The 16622-nt window shown below is 48.1% G+C and overlaps 1 protein-coding gene across 1 annotated transcript in view; it reads left to right on the top strand.

Moving 5' to 3' along the window:
• Nucleotides 1-2493: 2493 nt before the first annotated feature.
• GRTP1 (growth hormone regulated TBC protein 1) overlaps nt 2494-16622 on the top strand; it is an 86241-nt gene continuing 72112 nt past the window's right edge. Inside the window, exons 1-2 of the mRNA XM_075563400.1 lie at nt 2494-2611; nt 3182-3333. Coding sequence (XP_075419515.1) covers nt 2538-2611; nt 3182-3333 — 226 coding nt within the window. The 5' untranslated portion in view covers nt 2494-2537. The remainder of the gene's footprint in view (nt 2612-3181; nt 3334-16622) is intronic.

Consider the following 16622-nt stretch of genomic DNA (forward strand, 5'->3'; position numbering starts at 1 on the left):
AAGCATGATGTCCTTCCCCAGTGATTGGTCTCTCCTGACAATATGTCCAAAGTACGTAAGATGAAGTCTTCCCATTCTTGCCTCTCAGGAGCACCCTGGCCATATTTCTTCCGACACAAATCGTTTTGTCCTTTTAGCAGTCCACGGCACTTTCTCCAGCATCACAACTGAGGTGCATCGATTTTTCATGGGTCTTCTTTATTCAACGTCCAACATTCATATGCAACAGGTGCAACTCCCCTCCTCTTTGTGCCATGAAGGAGCCCTGTGGTGTAGTGGATTCCACATTGGGCTGCTAACCACAAGGGAAGCAGTTCAACGCAACCATGTGCTCTGCGGGAGAAAGATGAGGTCTTCTGCTGCCATAAAAAGTTGGTCTGGGAAACCCACAGGAGCGAATCTACTCTGTCCTACAGGGTCACTATCCGTCACAACCGACTTGATAACAGTGAGTTTGGTTTGGGGGGGGGGGTTTCTCCCATGGAAGGGGTAGTGGCTTTGACCCTGGACTTTTCAGTTATCACTCCAATACTGACTGAGACACCAAGGCTATGGAAAGTCTGGTTAAAAAAAATTACCACCTGTTACTGCAACACATTTCCAAACAAATCTCAAAATATAGTTTTGCCAAAAAATGTCATGTGCAAAATTTAGTTTCAGGCCAAAATATGGAAATGTCTAGGATAATTCAATGGTGTATGAAGTCCATAGGAAAATACTCAAAATTAAGACTGACCTGGGATAGAAGGAATGCATGGTTAATATAGGACACCTGGTGGGTGGCCTAATGGTTACATGTTGGGCTGCTAACAGGAAGGGAAGCAGTTCAAAACCACCAGCCACTCCGAGAGAAAGATGAGGCTTCCTATTCCCATAAAGACTTACAGTCTCAGAAACCCATCGGGCAATTACACCCTGCCTTATAGGATCACTATGAGTTGGAATCGCCCCAGAGGGTCTTGTAGTGGGGTCCTTTTTGATGGTTTATAAACAAACTGTGTTGTTCTGATGGCATAAATAAAGCTATGTAGTTACTATATTAATCTTGAATTACAGGGAGTACCCTGAGTTCTGACTCACGCTTCCAAAACTTGGAAACAAAAGTATCGTAGAAGGCGGCAGCTAAAGAACAGGCGCCCCGCTCTGCCTCGCCTCACCTCCCCTCCCCAGTGTTCAGGGCTGGGGAGGCTGAGCTGAGCACATCAATCTGAACCAGCTCATCTAGAGACTCATTGCGTGGTGGACCTGCCGTTCATCTCCCGTAGGAAACTCCATCTGCTGGCCTTTCAGGAACCACAGCTAGCTAATTTTACGGATAATGTGGTTTTCTGGCAGAGTTTGTAATTTTCCGATGCCTAGCTCCCTGGCAAAGTTAGCATTTGCTGAAGGGTGGGGAAGCAGAGGGGAAATATAATCCTCCGCTTCTTTTTGGTTTTGAACACTCGGCGAAAAGCCGTTTGGAGGGAGGCAGAGCAGAAAGTGCTTCCCAGAGGTCCTGAAGTACGAGGACCCTCGTAGAATGTACATGTTGTTTGTTGTCAGCTCTGAGAGCGAGCTACAGGGAAGGAAACAAAAATTAAGGCTCAATAGTGTTCTGTACAAAGAGGAAAAGGGAAAATACAGCAGCCAGATGGCAAAACTGTGGCCTTTTCCGTCTGCCTCTGGGCTCGCCCAGGAATCGAGTGAGCACCAACATTGGCTCTAGTTCTTCGGAACCTTTGCAGATCCACCCCACCCTGCTAGAAAGGCCCCGGGGGAGGCCAGCGGGGCTGAACCCCACCCCTCCCCTGCAGCCCTGGGCCTCCTGGAGTCGCTTAGCCAAGGCCCCAGACCTAAAAGCCCGCAGGCAGGGGCTCGTGCCCTGCCGCTCCTCGTCCCCCAGGGACCCAGGCCAGCAGGTCACCTACGCACGCCGGTCCCGCGCGCGCCGCCCCCACCGCGCCCTCCCCGCTCCCGCGGCCTGCTCCCCTCCCCCGCGCGCGGCGGACGGCCCGGGCCGGGGGCGCAGGGCCGCTGCGGGGGCCGGGCAAGAGCTCCAGCCCCGCTGCCTGGGCTCCCGGAGCGCCGCTCCAGCTCCCCGAGGAACTTCGGGGGAGGCGCGCCGCCTGCGTGGGCCTCTCCAGGTGCCGCGGGAGCAGGTGCAGCGGCCGCCTCCGCCGGCCCGGAGCGCGGAGGCGCCGAGGGGGCCGCGTGGAGCGCGCAAGGCCGTGCCCGCCGCCCGCGCCCCGGACCCGGGCGCACCCCGGCCGCCTCGCACCGCCTCCTGGCGGCCGCCGCGGGCCCGGAAGGAGACGCGGAGCTCCGGGAGTCCGGGGAGATGAACTTTGGATCCGCTCACCCCCTGGCCTCCGCCGATCCGCCTGGCTTCGGGCGCAGCGGCCGCGGCGGCTGAGAATCAGGCCAGGCTGCGGGGCTCGCGGCCCAGAGCGCCGCCTCCACCCACGGACTCGCCTCGCCGCCCTCGCGCTGCGCCCCGGCCCACCCCCCCGTCGGAGAGCGCCCCCTCCTCGCAGCCCCCACCTCTGCGCCCCAGCGGCATGGAGCCCCAGTCGGCAGAGCGGGGGCGCCGCGAAGACGCGGCTTCGCAGGCGGCGCGGGAGCGGGTCCCCAGGTACGTGGCGGGGCGCCCCGGCGCGGAGCCCGCAGCTGGGGTGCGGTGGCCGAGCCTCGGCGGCGAGCGTGCTCGTCTCTGCGCCTACCATCAAGCCCGGTTCCCCCCGGCGCTGCGGATCGCAGCCACCGCGCGGTGGTGGGCAAAGCCATGTTCCTCCCGCAGCGCGCGGGGAGGGACGGGGGGGATCCCGGGGTGGTCGGCTCGGCCTCGCCGAGACTAGGGACTGGCAGGCAGCGTTCTCGATGGCACTGGACGCCGGCTGGCTTTCCAGCGGCGCCTCTCCGCAGTGCAGAATGGTTACAGTGAAAGGTTGGCAGCCGTGGAGTCAAAGCGCTGTTGCTTTTTCCCACGCAGGCTACTTGTCCGTTTCCCTCCCACGGCAGCCTGCATTCACAAAAACGCGGAGGCTTGGCTGAAAGTAATTGTGAGCTAGCGTGGCCAAGGAAGGTCAGAGTCTGAACGCCACTACGTGTTTTAGTAGTGCTTAGGGGACGGGTTTTCACTCAACAAGTCTCCTTGTATCTGGAAAGTTAGGTCAAGTTTGTCTTGTTTCCCCTGGTATTTTAGGATTGACCCATATGGATTTGAAAGGCCTGAAGACTTTGATTATGCATCGTACGAGGAGTTTTTTTCCACCTATCTGGTAATACTCACTAGAAGAGCCATAAAATGGTCTAAACTTTTAACAGGAAGTAGTCGTGTCCAGAAGAGTATGAAAGGTAAGTCGGAAGTTTAATCCATTTACTCAATCCACAAACACACCAGCCGGACTAAAAGCCAAGTGCCTATAAATGCTCCTGAAGAAAACCCTGCTCAGTAAATACCTTAATTGGAGAGAGCACGGGTTGGTTGAACTTTGGGCTGTGTGTTTTCAGGGTTGTGGGTAGATCTTAAAGTTACAAAGTATCAGATCTGCCAGAGCCCTCTCCCTGGGTGGTGCAAAGCTAATGAAGCGCTAGGTTTCTTAAGGGGGATAAGTAATGTCTGTATCCGTTTTTGTTTCTCTTGGAGAACTAGAAAAGCAACGTGGGCATGCCCTACTCCGGTCTTAGAGTTTTGAACTCTGTTAGAGTTTTGAACTTGCACTGGTTGTAAGGACCGGTCTGTTCTTTTTTTCACCTTAGAGTGGGCCTTGCTGCTAGATAGGAGGCACACAGGGCGGTATCCGGATTGAGGAGAAACCTGTTGGTGGACAACTGGGTGTGTGCAGGGTAAAGCAGTTAGGCTGTGGCCTTGTCAAAGTGCATCGCTAGCCTTGTCTTCTGAGGGGCATCTGAGTCAATTCCAACTACCAACCCTTCAGCTATACATTTGAGTGACCTGGAGACTCCTGGTGGCATAGTGGGTTACAAGGAGGGCTGTTAACCTCAAGATGTCCAGTTTGAAACCACCAGTCGCACCAAGAGAAAAAGATGAGGCTTTCTATTCACTTTCAGTTAGAGTCTCAGAAACCCCAGGAGCAGGTCTGCCCGGACATAAAGGGTTGCTATGAGTCAGCATTGACTCCATGACCGTGAGTTTCGAGGGATTCCTAATTGACTTGCTGTTTTATTTCTCAAAATTGAATTGGGCAAAATCACCAAATAACCAAATCCATTGCCCTTGAGTCTGTTAAGAAATAGAACCTGCTCCATAGGTTTTCTGAGACTAAATCCATAGGGAAGCAAACAGCCTCATTTTTCTCCTGCAGAGCCGCTTGGTGGATTGGAACAGTTGACTTTATGGCTCTCCACCCAACCCTTAACTTACCACCCCCGTCACCCAAGCCCACAGCCATTGAGTTGATACGGACTCACAGAGATCCAATCTAGGGTTTCAGAAACTGTAAATCTTTACAGGAGCCTGCAGTCTCATCTTTCTCCCATGGAGAGGCTGATGGTTTTGAACCACCCACCTTTTGGTTAGCACCACAAATCTTAGCCCACAGCTCCACCAGAGTTCATTTATTTTGGCAAGACTGTGTATGCTGTCATATTATAAGACCCTTTCTGTTTCCCTTGGAATAAGAGCCAGAGTCCTTCCCCCACCTACAAGATCCTGCATGATCCATACCAGGCCTCTCTGACCTCATTTCCTGCTCCCTTACCTCCTGGCTTCCGGGCTATTCCTGGAGCTAACCCTGTCTGTTCCCACATCAGGATCACTGCAGAGGCTGGCTTCCCGACTGGAGCTCTGCCCCCAGTCAATTCCATGAGGCCTTTCCTGCACACCTGTTGAAAACTGCACCTCCCTCCCACCCTACATCCGCACACCTCCGACCCTCTTTCCTGGTTTTCTCATCATTGCTGCGTAACACGTTGATATAGTTAAAGTTTATTGGTCAACCAGGCTGATAAACACGTGGGGTTAATTGAAGGGCGGAGAGACAAATGGCTCTGTCAGCCTCGCCTTTCAAGTTCTTGGATCTCTTGCTTTGTGATGGTCAGACCAAGGTGCAGCTGCCTTAGCCAGTTCCCTTCTTCAGCTGGCAAGGCTTACTTCCTGTGAGACATCCCCAAGGAGAAGCTGCATGGACCTACCCCAATGCAGCCCTGGGTGCTGGAGCTGCCGTGTGGAGACCCCTGCCAGCACTGAGATGCTTACACATTCACTGATTAGGCTTTCCTCCTGCAGTCAGCATCATAGTGTGTGTTTTGTGAGATGGGGGAGGACTTTGTGGATTGGTGTGGGACATAAGGGTTAATGGGTTAATGTTGGACTTGTGAGCTTGGGCAGCACTGGGTTGGGATATTTTCTTGATGTGCATTTAACCTTTATATAAAACTCTCTCTTACACATTAATTTCTGTGGATTTGTTTCTCTAAAGTACCCAGACGAACACACACGTTACGAATCTTGCTTATCGTGTGCATTGTTTGTTTCTCCTACTAGAAGTGGAGATTCCTCTCTCCCTGCCATAGTCTTTGTTTCATTGACTGCTGAATCTCCGGCATCTGGAACATTGCTTGACTGGGATAATAATTTAAACATTTGCTAAGTGAATGAATGAAATGCTTGCCTACGGCATTCCAGACGGTGTGCCAGATACATAGGTGGGGAATTCACGCATTTTCCTAGTGTGGCAAGGCTGTGGCAGCAGAAGGCGGGGAGAACAGGGGGACTAGTGTTTTAACTGAGAGAGGACATTCACAGAGGTTAAGAGGTGGTTCCGAGGTTGAATTCTGACCTTCCAGGTAAGAAAACCAGGTTTAATTCTTGGCCAGTGCAATCCATGCACCAGCCACCACCCACTGGTCTGTGGAGGCATGTGTGTTGCTATGATACTGAACAGGCTTCAGCAAAGCTTCCAGATTAAGAAAGATTTAGGAAGGCTTGGTAATCTCTTTCCGAAAACCAGCCATTGAAAAGCCCGGTGGATCACAGTAATCTGGCTGCCAATGGATCATGGCGATGGATGGCCCAGGACCAAACATCCTGTCCTTTCATTGTGCATTTGGTGGCCAAGAGCCAAGGTGACTGGGCAGCATCTAGCAATAATGGCAAAGAGGCAGGAGCGGTGGTCCCAGCAAAAGTGAACAGAGTTGGATGGCCTCAGATGGGGTGTGGTCTGGGGGAGGGGGAGTCGAGATGAAGCCCAAGGGCTGTGTGCTTGCTCAGTATCAATCGTGTTTAAGCAGAGAAGCGCAAACTCGGTGGATTTTGCATAATGAGAGCTGCATGGTAAGTTTTTCCTTTTAAAAGGACCATTTTGGTTCATGACTAGGACCCAGAGTGGTGTCTCGTAGTTGTTGTTGTGAGGTGCCGCCAAGTGGGTTCTTACTCACAGTGATCCTGTGTTCAGCAGAATGAAATCCCACCCGGCCCTGGCACACACAAGCCCATTGCTACAGCCACTGTGTCAATCCATCTTCCTCCTTTTTGAGGCCCCAGTAATTTACCAAGCATCATGTATGTCTCCAGACACCAGTCTCTACATGTCCAAAGTGTGTACGGAAAGTCTTTCCTTCCTGGCCTCGAAGGAGCATTCTGGCTGTATTTTTTGCATGGCAGACTTGTTGGTTCTTTTAGCAGTCCACAGTACCTGTCAGTTTCTTCCCTCGCACCATAATTCAAACACATCAGTTCTTCAGTCTTCCCTATTAGATACTCAGTTTTCCACATGCTTACAAGGTGATTAAAAGTACCTTGGCTTGGGTCGGGCACAAAGTAACATCCTTGCTGTTCAACACTTTAAAGAGGTCTTGTCGTGGCGGCCCGACCTGTAACCACTACACCGCCAGTGACAGGAGTGAAGAGGTCTTGGGCGGCAGATGTACCCAATGCCAGGTGCGATTTGATCTCTTGACTATGAGCATTGATTGTGGATCCAAGCAAGACAAAATCCTTGACAACTTCAATCTTTTCTATGTGCCTCATGGTGTTACCTATTGGTCCAGTTGTGAGGGGTTTTGTGAGACCTGTTTGTGGGGTTGAATGTCAAAGGGCTGGAGAGAGGCAGGTGACCCCCAGACTTGCTGGCTCGTGGCGTGAGTCTGGGGAAGGAGAATGGCGGTCTTGTGCCCTTCACCTTCTGAAATGGCCCTTGCCTCTTCGGACAGAACCCTCCTCCCAAGAGCACTGACAGCTGGGAAGCGAACCAGCACAAAGATGCCATTTTGGCTGTGCGACACACTGGCGATAATCACATTTCATAAGATCATAGGATTGGAGGTGACCTCAGGTTGGTCTTTTTTGCTCTATATCCGGGCCCCTGAAGCTAATATTGCATGTTCTCTCTCTGCATGTTTAACACCTTTCCAGCTGAATGCCAACCTTTATTTTTCCCATTTGCATTCTTGAGTTAGTTTTGTTGTGGTGAAAATATACCTAATCCAATATGCCATCTCAATAATTTCTACATGTATAATTAATTCCATGACCGTGATGGTGGTCTCCCAACAGTGCAACCCTTCCCAACTCACAAACCTTCTCCACATCATCTTCTCACCCATAGCATAGCCTCCATGTCCCTCAACAGCCTTTGCTTTCTGCATGCTTGTCTATCGCATATCCACAGGACCATCCAATAGGTGTCCTTTGACAGACAGATGTCACTCTGCATGGGGTGTCCAAGGTCCATCCCTGTGGTGGCGTGTGTCAGGATGTCGTTTCTCTTTATGGCTGGATTCCATTGTGTCTATATACCACCTTTTGTTTATCCACCCGTCTGCTGGGGGCCATTTAGGTGCTTTCCACCCTTTGTTGTGCAGCATGCTTCAATGGCCATGAGTGGACAGGTTGCTAGCCAGGGAACGTTAGTACGCAGCTCTGCTGGGCACAGACATAGGCTTGGGTTGCTGCTTCATCTGCTGGTTCTTGGTTCAATTTTCTGAGAAACCACTAAACAGTTTTCCATAGTAGTTACATGTTTTTGTTTATTCTTAAAAGCCGGGTAATCTTTGAATTTTTTAATTACACATACATGTACATATACAAAATATTGAGGGCTATAAGGTAGACTTAAGGTTTTTGTCTGCCCCAGTCCGCAGTCCCCAGTCTCCCATCAACTGAGGATGACTCTTCTTGCATCTCCTTCCAGAACAAGGTTGGCATGTACATAAACACAAATGATAGCACATTGTTTGCTTTTCAAATAAGTCCAGAGATGCATTCTCTCCAGCTGGGGCACTGGGTGTCTGAATTCAGGACCTTGGCAGGGTCATGAACTCCCACATGATCCTGGTTTCCCCAGCGTCGGACAGCTTCAGGTGTTTCTTGGTTTGTAGATGCATTCTCACAAGGAGTTCTTCCTCTGTGTTTGTGCAATTTGCTTTTAATATAAAAGAAGCCTTCTTATTCTGTGTGGTTACAGTTGGTGCAAACTTTAGTCTGCAACAAGAGGACAGTTAAAGCAATACAATACATAGATGAAGAAACATCTTCTATCAAACACAAAGGCGCCTTCATTCTCCTAGTTAGGCTTCTGTCACTTGGTTCTGTTGCATGGTCTTCCCTTTATTTGGTTAAAGAAGCTAGTTCATCCGACTTCTACAAGTGTATCTTCATGCATGCTCACACCACACTCCTAATGCTTTCCCTCCATTCCCCAATGTTTTCCAAAGAGAGCCATCTAACTGCAGAATCCTTACAGGCGGTTGCTCTCTCGGCCCATCATTTTACAGCTGTTTTGCTCACACTTACATCAACAATTGTGTGTGTGGGGGGGGGCGGGTGTTGCTGTTCTTCTTTTGGATTATTTTGAGCACTTGCCTTTATTGCTTTTCAAAAAGCACTGGACTTCATTTTTATGGAAATAATGACTTTCTTGTTTGCTTTCATGGTTCCTTGATTTTTAAAGAACACTTTATTGGGAATCGTGTGGAGGTTTACAGAGCAGATCACCAAGTTTTACCTCGAAAAATTCACACACGTTTTTGGTCCATCATCCATTGCAATTCCATCAGTATAACATCACATATCCCACTACCTCCCTCCTTCCATCCCTCCTCCTTTCCAAACCCTCTGAACTTTGACCTTAGGTAAATACTGCCTCGTTGGTCCTACCTGGTTGGTTTAGGCACCACGATATTGTTATTAGTCCTTTTACAAACCTGTCCTTTGGCTGAAAATTGAGTCATGTGGATGAGTTTAGTTCCAGACCCAAAAAGCGATTAAGGACCAAAGTCTTGAGGGTTCCACCAGTCTCTAATCAACAAGCCTAGTCTTGTCTTTGATTTTTGAGGTGTGGTCCACATTTTTATCCTGGATAGGACTCTCTAATATGATCCTTCTCAGAGCAATTGGGAGTGGTAGCCAGGCACCAGCTCGCTCTTCTGCTCTCTGGATGATTGTGTGGTCCATTAGCCCATTGGCCTAATTATTTCCATGTGTCTTTTGATTTTTCTCCTTTTGTCTCTTAATTTTTCATCCTCCTTCTTTCCTCCAGATAGGGAGAGACCAAGAGTTGGGCTTCATTGATTTAAGTCACGTGTCCTAAACAGCCGGGTGTGATCCCATACCAATGTGGGGCCATGAAAAACTTGCCAACAGCACAAGGGTTTGGAAGGTGCAGCAAACAAAGCTTAATTCAAAGTCAAACACCTACTGAATCCAAGGTGTGGTTGCCAGTGCTTGCTGGTCTGACGAATTTCTGGAACAAAAAGGGGTTGCTTGTGGGGGCTGGGAGGAATATAAGAAGCCTTGATTTACATATCATTTCATATCTTAATTATCTCATGCTGCTGTAACAGAAATCTCACAAGGAGGTGTCTCTAGCACACATTTATGTTCATCTAGTTTAGGAGCGCGGAAGTCCTAGTTCAGTGCTCCTGGCTTAGAGGAAGGTTTTCTTTCTCGCTGGCCTCTGAGGGAAAGGCTTTCTCTTCGAGTCTGTTTCTCCTGGCGATCCTCATGTGACGGGGGTACTGATCTGCCCCCTCCCATCCCTGCTTCCTCTAGAACCCAAAAGTATTGCTGTAAGACAGAATGTTAATGCCACCTAACATGGCAAAGAAAACCCATGCCCAATTGAGATCATAGCCCCAGCTATGGGGTTTAGGACTGATGACAACACGTATTTCCTGGAGACACAACTTACTCCACAACATTAATGAAACTGCACACATGCGGTAAAGAGAATGATTGATGCGGACAGTGTGTTAGGTCGGGTTGTGTGGGAAACAAACCAGCAACACTCATCTATGTACAGGGCTGAGCTTTATCTCAAGAAGTAAATTCTTACCAAGAAAGCATCCCAGGCCAGCCCAACTCAAGTCCTTAAATCTGATGCTAGCAGGGGCCCTCTTCAGACTCGCTAACTCCAGGCCAATGACTCAAATGTGAAGTGGGAAGCAGCCAGATCAGAGGTCGGTGGGTGCAGGGTAGCATGGATCCAAAGTTCGTGGAAACATGCAGGCGCTGCCAGCTCTCAGGGTCCGTAGCCCACATGGGGCCACCACTGGAGGCAGACAGAGTCCCAGCGAGGACACAGGTGAAGGGCAAGAGAGGAGCAGTCCGCAGTGTCTCTTGCTTTTAGGCAAAAGGCCACACCCCTAAGGAGGTGTCATCAGGTTGCCACTTGGTTGACAGGTAGGGTTCTGCCCCTCCTTCCACATAGGTACCAGCAGGTTGACATAAAATCTAACCACCACACATATGTTTAGGAACAAAGATATTTTATTCCTGGTGAGTCTTCAGTTGGCCTGGTGGGAGCCTGAGCATTAGGATATACTAGACAATAGCCTTTCCGCATATCACAATTTTCTAGAAATGGGAAGCACCGATGAATCGGGTGAAAAGAATGTGGAGGTTGGATGAGTGCAGTGATCTGGACACTCCTGATAGTGCCTCAGTGTTTCCTGTGTGATCGCCAGGAGCCTACTACCACTGGCAAAGTGCCTAGGGGACTGTGTCAGGCGTAAGATGGGAGTGGATGAGTTACTCCGGGAATGTGGACCTACTCTTTCCCTGCTAGGTAGGCGTGGCTGGCTGCAGCATAGTTGGGTATGCAGCGTCCCCAGGGACGGGATCACATGAGGAGGAATGATGAGCCCAGTATGGAGGTGAACAGCCAGGAGGCTGCGTGCTCAGAACCGGGTCGCTGAGATCTCCATTTGTAGCCTGTTCTTCAAACTGAATCTTGCTTTTGCTGTCCTTCAGGTTTTCTTTTTCCTTTTTTTTTTTTTTGGAAGATCTTCATCCGCACTTCCTGTCTGAGTGTCTCCGTTCAGTATGCCCCAAGATAACTTATTTGGTTTGATTATGCTGTTTGTGAAGCAATGTGTTTCCCCCCCCCCCCCCATACCAAATGAATACTAGGAGTTGTCAATAGACAGCTTCTTTCTGCCTCAATTTAGGAAAATTTTAGCTTAAAAGACCGTGTCAGTCAGGGTTGACTAGCGAAACAAACCTAGGGAGACACTTATGTGTATAAGAAAAAGCCTTATATACAAGAGCAATTGGATATTGAGAAAACATCCCAGCCCAGTCCAGATCAAGTCCATCAGTCTGAGATTAGCCCATATGTCCAATACCAATCTATAAATTCCTCTTCAGACTCACACAACACATGCAATGACACTGAATGCAGGAAGCTCACAGGCCAGTGGGTGGAAAGTCTGTGGCTCCAGTGGGGGTGGAAGCACTTAGTGCTGCCATGTGGCTCCATGTGGCCCCTCCAGCTCCAGGCTCTGGCTTTATCAGCTTAGCTCCATGTGGCTTGCCAACAGGAATGTCCCCCAGAGACAGTGTGTGTGTCCCGCCTCCAGCAAGCTTATTTGTATCCCCTGAGGGCCTGCAAATGAGGTCATCAAGCTGAGACCTGATTGACAGGCTGAACTCCATCCCTTCAGTCTTAAATCTCGAGTTGACACCAGATTACGTAACTACCACAAGACAAATTTATTATAATCTTTCAAACTCCAAACTCTCTATTGAGATGGGGTAGAACTGCCCCTTTTGAGTTTCTGAGACTGAAATTTCGTGGGAGTAGAAAAACCTCATCTTTTCTGCCCAAGCAGCTTCTGGTGGTTTCAAACTGCTGACCTTGCAGTTGGCAAACCACCATGTAACTAACCCCCAGGGCTCCTTGTAAAGGGATTTAAGGAAGATAAAAAGATTTGTAGCCATTTTTCATCGTTTAGATTTCCTTCAAAGTGGCTTAGCTGTGACACAGTAGCTTAGAATGTTGTTGTTGCCCGTTGAATCATTCATCACTCGTGCGACCTTTGTATAACAGAACAAAATGTTGCCAGGGCCTCTTCCATCTGTGTGAATAGCTTGAGTTCATTGCTGCAGCTGTGTGTCAACCCGATTTATTGAAGACTCCTTTCATTTTAGCAGACCCTCTATGTGTTAGTCCGGGTTGACTAGAGAAACAAATCCAGAGACGTTCATATGTATATAAGAAAGAGCTTTATATACAAGAGCAATTGTATATTGAGAAAACATCCCAGCCCAGTCCAGATCAAGTCCATAAGTCTGATATTAGCACACATGTCCAATACCAGTCTATAAATTCCTCTTCAGACTCACACAACACAGGCAGTGATGCCGAATGCAGAAAGATCACAGGCCAGTGAGTGGAAAGTCTTGTGGATCCAGTGGTGGTGGGAGCATCTCAGTGCTGGTAGGGGTCTCCATGTGGCTCTTCCACCTCCCAGGCTCTGGCTTCATCAGTGTAGCTCCCTGTGGCTTGTCAACAGGAATGTCTCACAGGGAGTGTGTGTGTTCTGCCTCCATGGAGGAAGACAGGAGTTCCCAGAATCCTCAGGGGAAGGCCATGCCCATGCAGAGGCCTCATTGGCTATGGCCTGATTGAAGGCTAGACTCCTCCCCTTCGCAAGTTGGCAGGAGGTTATGTAACCGTCACTCTACTTTACCAAACACTATGTTCTTTTCTCACGATTGGACTAACCTGGTAAACGTTCAACCTATTCAAGCCAAAGCCTCTGCATCCTTGCTTCTAAGGGGCATTCTAGTGGCGTTTCACCTAAACCTGGTTTGTTCATTCTTCTTGCTCCTCACGTATCCACGTGGACAGGTTCCAAAGAGCAGGTCCTTCTGCAGACGTCAAAGTGTCCCGGGGAAGTGAAGGGTGACCCTTTCAGATCACAAATTGCAGGATGACTACCTCACTTTCAAGTTACACCATTACATAACTGCCCGACCAGGAGAGTGATGGCCCAGCCAACTTGACGCATCACCTTAACCTTCACAGCCACTGTGACTCTCACCCAGAGTTTGTGACTGCCAGACAAACGTCTCTGATGCGCACCACAGTCCGGCCATCAGCTGCCTTTCCCACTGGCATAAATGGGAGATGCCGGGTTTGTGAGAAGGAGGTGTATTCTGGAGTCGTCACTCAAAAAACAGTTGGAATGGGTCTGCCGTTGCTCTGTCTTTGTGTTTCACTGTCCGGCGTGCACATGAATCGCGGCAATTGAAAAGGCGGTGGCTTGGGTCCAGCACGTGCTAGTCCTCAAAGGGACACCTTTACTTTTTAACTTTCAAGAGCCTTATGCAGCAGAAAGGATCCTCTGTGGCACCGTGGTTTAAGCCCTAGGCTGCTAACCGCAAAGGCAGCAGTGCAGACTGACCGGCTGCTCCAAGGAAGAAAGATGGAGCCGCTTGTTCCCGTGGCTTTAGACTTGCCCTGCCCTACAGGGTCACCGACAGTCAGAGCGGAATGATGGTGTTGGGTTTGGTTGGCCTTTTTTGGCAGGTTTGCCCAATGAAACAGGTCATTTGATTTTTTTTTTTTGACTACTGCTTCCACGGGCATTGGTTGTGGATCCAAGTCGAATGAAATCATTGACAATATCAATTTCTTGATTTATCATGATTATTTATTTTCACTTATATTGAATGATCACTTAGATTATTAGCACCTTCTAAATTAAAATTAAATTCCAGCAACCCATTTTGGACGATAACTCTTGAAAAGCTAGAGATTCACTTCCCTTTGCTGGCACATACAGTGGAAGCTAAGTCTCTGGAATCTAGCGTCTTAAAAAACAAAAAACAAACTTCCCAACTATTTTCTTTTATATTTTATCCTTCTCCACGTGTGAGTACTGATCTGTGGTTTAGCAGTGCTCTTGTAAAAGTGCCATTCTGTAAGGACAAGTTACAAGGCTTAAATTCCTCCATAGGGAAATCTTATAAGTTCGGGGGGGGGGGGGGAGAAGCATCAAAAAGAAAGTGCCAGAAATCTCTGTTCTCTGAAGTTTCCTGGTGTTGCTGTGACGACTGAAACCAAGAGTCCCTCTGGATCGTCATCCAGACTTTGCTGTGCGCCTTGTCTCTGCTGAGTCAGCAGCGGAGTGAATGCTGCCTGGGCCGTTCCAGCCCCACAATCAGTTGCAGAGCAGGCCCCGTGATCCGGAGGGTTTTCCTCGGCTGATTTTTGGAAGCAGATCGCCAGGCCTGCCTTCCTTCCTAGTTAGTTTAGTGTGGACACTGCTGAATCCAGTTCAGCATCACAAGAAACCGAAGCTTATAAAGTTTCAGCATTCTAGTTAAGGTCTGGAATTAGTCAGTCTGAGGAGTAGATGGACAAAACAAACAAAAACAACTCATTGCCATCAATTCAGTGCTGACTCACAGTGATACCCGGTGGACTTCCAAGACTGTTAATGCAAGTAGAAAGCCCAGTCTTCCTCCCAGGGAGCTTCTGGTGGTTTTGAACTGCTGACCATGTGGATCGTAGCCCAACACTTCACCACTACACCACAAGGTCTCCAGTAGGATAGTTGACTCCAACGCTGGTATTTTAAACTGTATTTCCTCTTTCGTGTCTTATGCATTTTAAAATGTACAGTGAAATTTTTTCCAGCAAATGCAGAATTCATATGCCCCGCATCACAATCAAATTTAGGAACAGTTCTGTCACTCCCCTAAATTCCCTTTTTAGTCAGTCCCATTCAGCCCCATTCCTCAGCCCCAGACTGTCGTTGATCCCTGCTCCGTTCATTAGACCCTTTCCCAGGGGTCTGGTTTCTTTCACTTAACATAGTGCATTGTAGATTCATTCATGATTTTGCTTGTGTCAATAGTTCTGTTGTTTCTATTGCTGAGAAATACTTTATTGTATGAGTATACCAAAAATGTTTATATTTATCAGTTGAAAATATTTGGGTTACTTAAAACCACTATATGCGTTCATATATGAGCTCTTGTGCTAATTTTTAAGTTTTCACTTCTCTTGAATAAGTATTTCGGAAGAGGAGTGTTAAGTCAGATGGTAAGTGTTCAAGGGAACGTCATTATATTTTAATTCCATTTCCTCACAGACTTTATTGTTTAACTTGTTAGAAACTGCCAAAGTGTTTTCCAAAGTGGCTGTATCATTTTGCATTTCTTTTTTTTTTCATTTTGCGTTTTCTACCACATGGGGATAAACATTACAGTTACTCTACATCTTGTCTGGATTTTTTGTAACCCACTGAATTTGACACTGTTTTCAAAGAGCAGTTGTTTGTTTCTATGTAGGTCTGCTTTGGGGTTATTTTATTCCATTAATTGATGTGGTGACCCTCATCTGTCTTGATTAGTATAGGTTGATAGTAAACCTCAAACTCAGAGCCAACTTAATTTTGGCTCTTCTAGTTCCCTTGCTTTCCCATGAAAATTTTAGAATTTGTTATTTTCTACCAAATCTTTCCCTGAAACATTGATTGGAATTACACTGAATTTATCACTCAATCTTGAAAGAATTGGTAACTTAACAATATTAAGTCTTCCAGTCCATGAACATTGTATATCTCTCCATATACTTTGGACTTACTTGACTTCCTTTTGCATCATTCACATATGGAGTCCATATATTTTTTTGTGAGATTTATGGTTTAATATTTCTCCTCCCACCACTGCTTGGTGCTATTGTAATGTATTCTATTCAGTCCTTTATGTCTGATTGTGAATTGCAGGCGATAGAAATGCAGTGGATTTTTCCGTGTCCTTCCTTTTTATTACCTTGTGCTAAGTTAGAACAGCTCTTGCCTGTGCTGGAGCTGACCACTGTCTCCAGGCTGTGCAGCAGTGAACGGTTAACAGCGCACTCCACTGTGTTTCTGACTGTGTTCCCTCCCGAGACGTCATCAGATGTGGAGCCAGACCCTAACATCACTCATACTCTCAACTGTGTTGTTCTAGAAGCGAGAGGCACAACAGTGCGAGGGTGGACAAAGCTGTCCTCACGGAACATACATTCTGATGCCATTGACTTCAGGCCTTCACATTACAGATGATCACAAAAGTCAGCTCACCTTGTAGTTTGAATTCACACAGTTTTACTCAATGCTTTTCTTGACTAGCCTATGAAGTTAGCACATAACTCAGCGGTTCTCAACCTGTGGGTCGTGACCCCGAACGACCCTTTCACAGGGGTCATCGGATTGATTCATAACAGTAGCAACATTACAGTTATGAAGTAGCAACAAAAATAACTTTACGGTTGGGGGTCACCGCAACATGAGGGTCACAGCATGAGGAAGGTTGAGAACCACTGACATAACTCTTCCCATTCAGTGTACTTAATGCACCAGATCTTTTTTTTACAGCAGTTGGAAGAATATCACTGACTGCATGT

Source organism: Tenrec ecaudatus, chromosome 11 (genome assembly GCF_050624435.1).
Source record: "Tenrec ecaudatus isolate mTenEca1 chromosome 11, mTenEca1.hap1, whole genome shotgun sequence".
Lineage (NCBI taxonomy): Eukaryota > Metazoa > Chordata > Mammalia > Afrosoricida > Tenrecidae > Tenrec > Tenrec ecaudatus.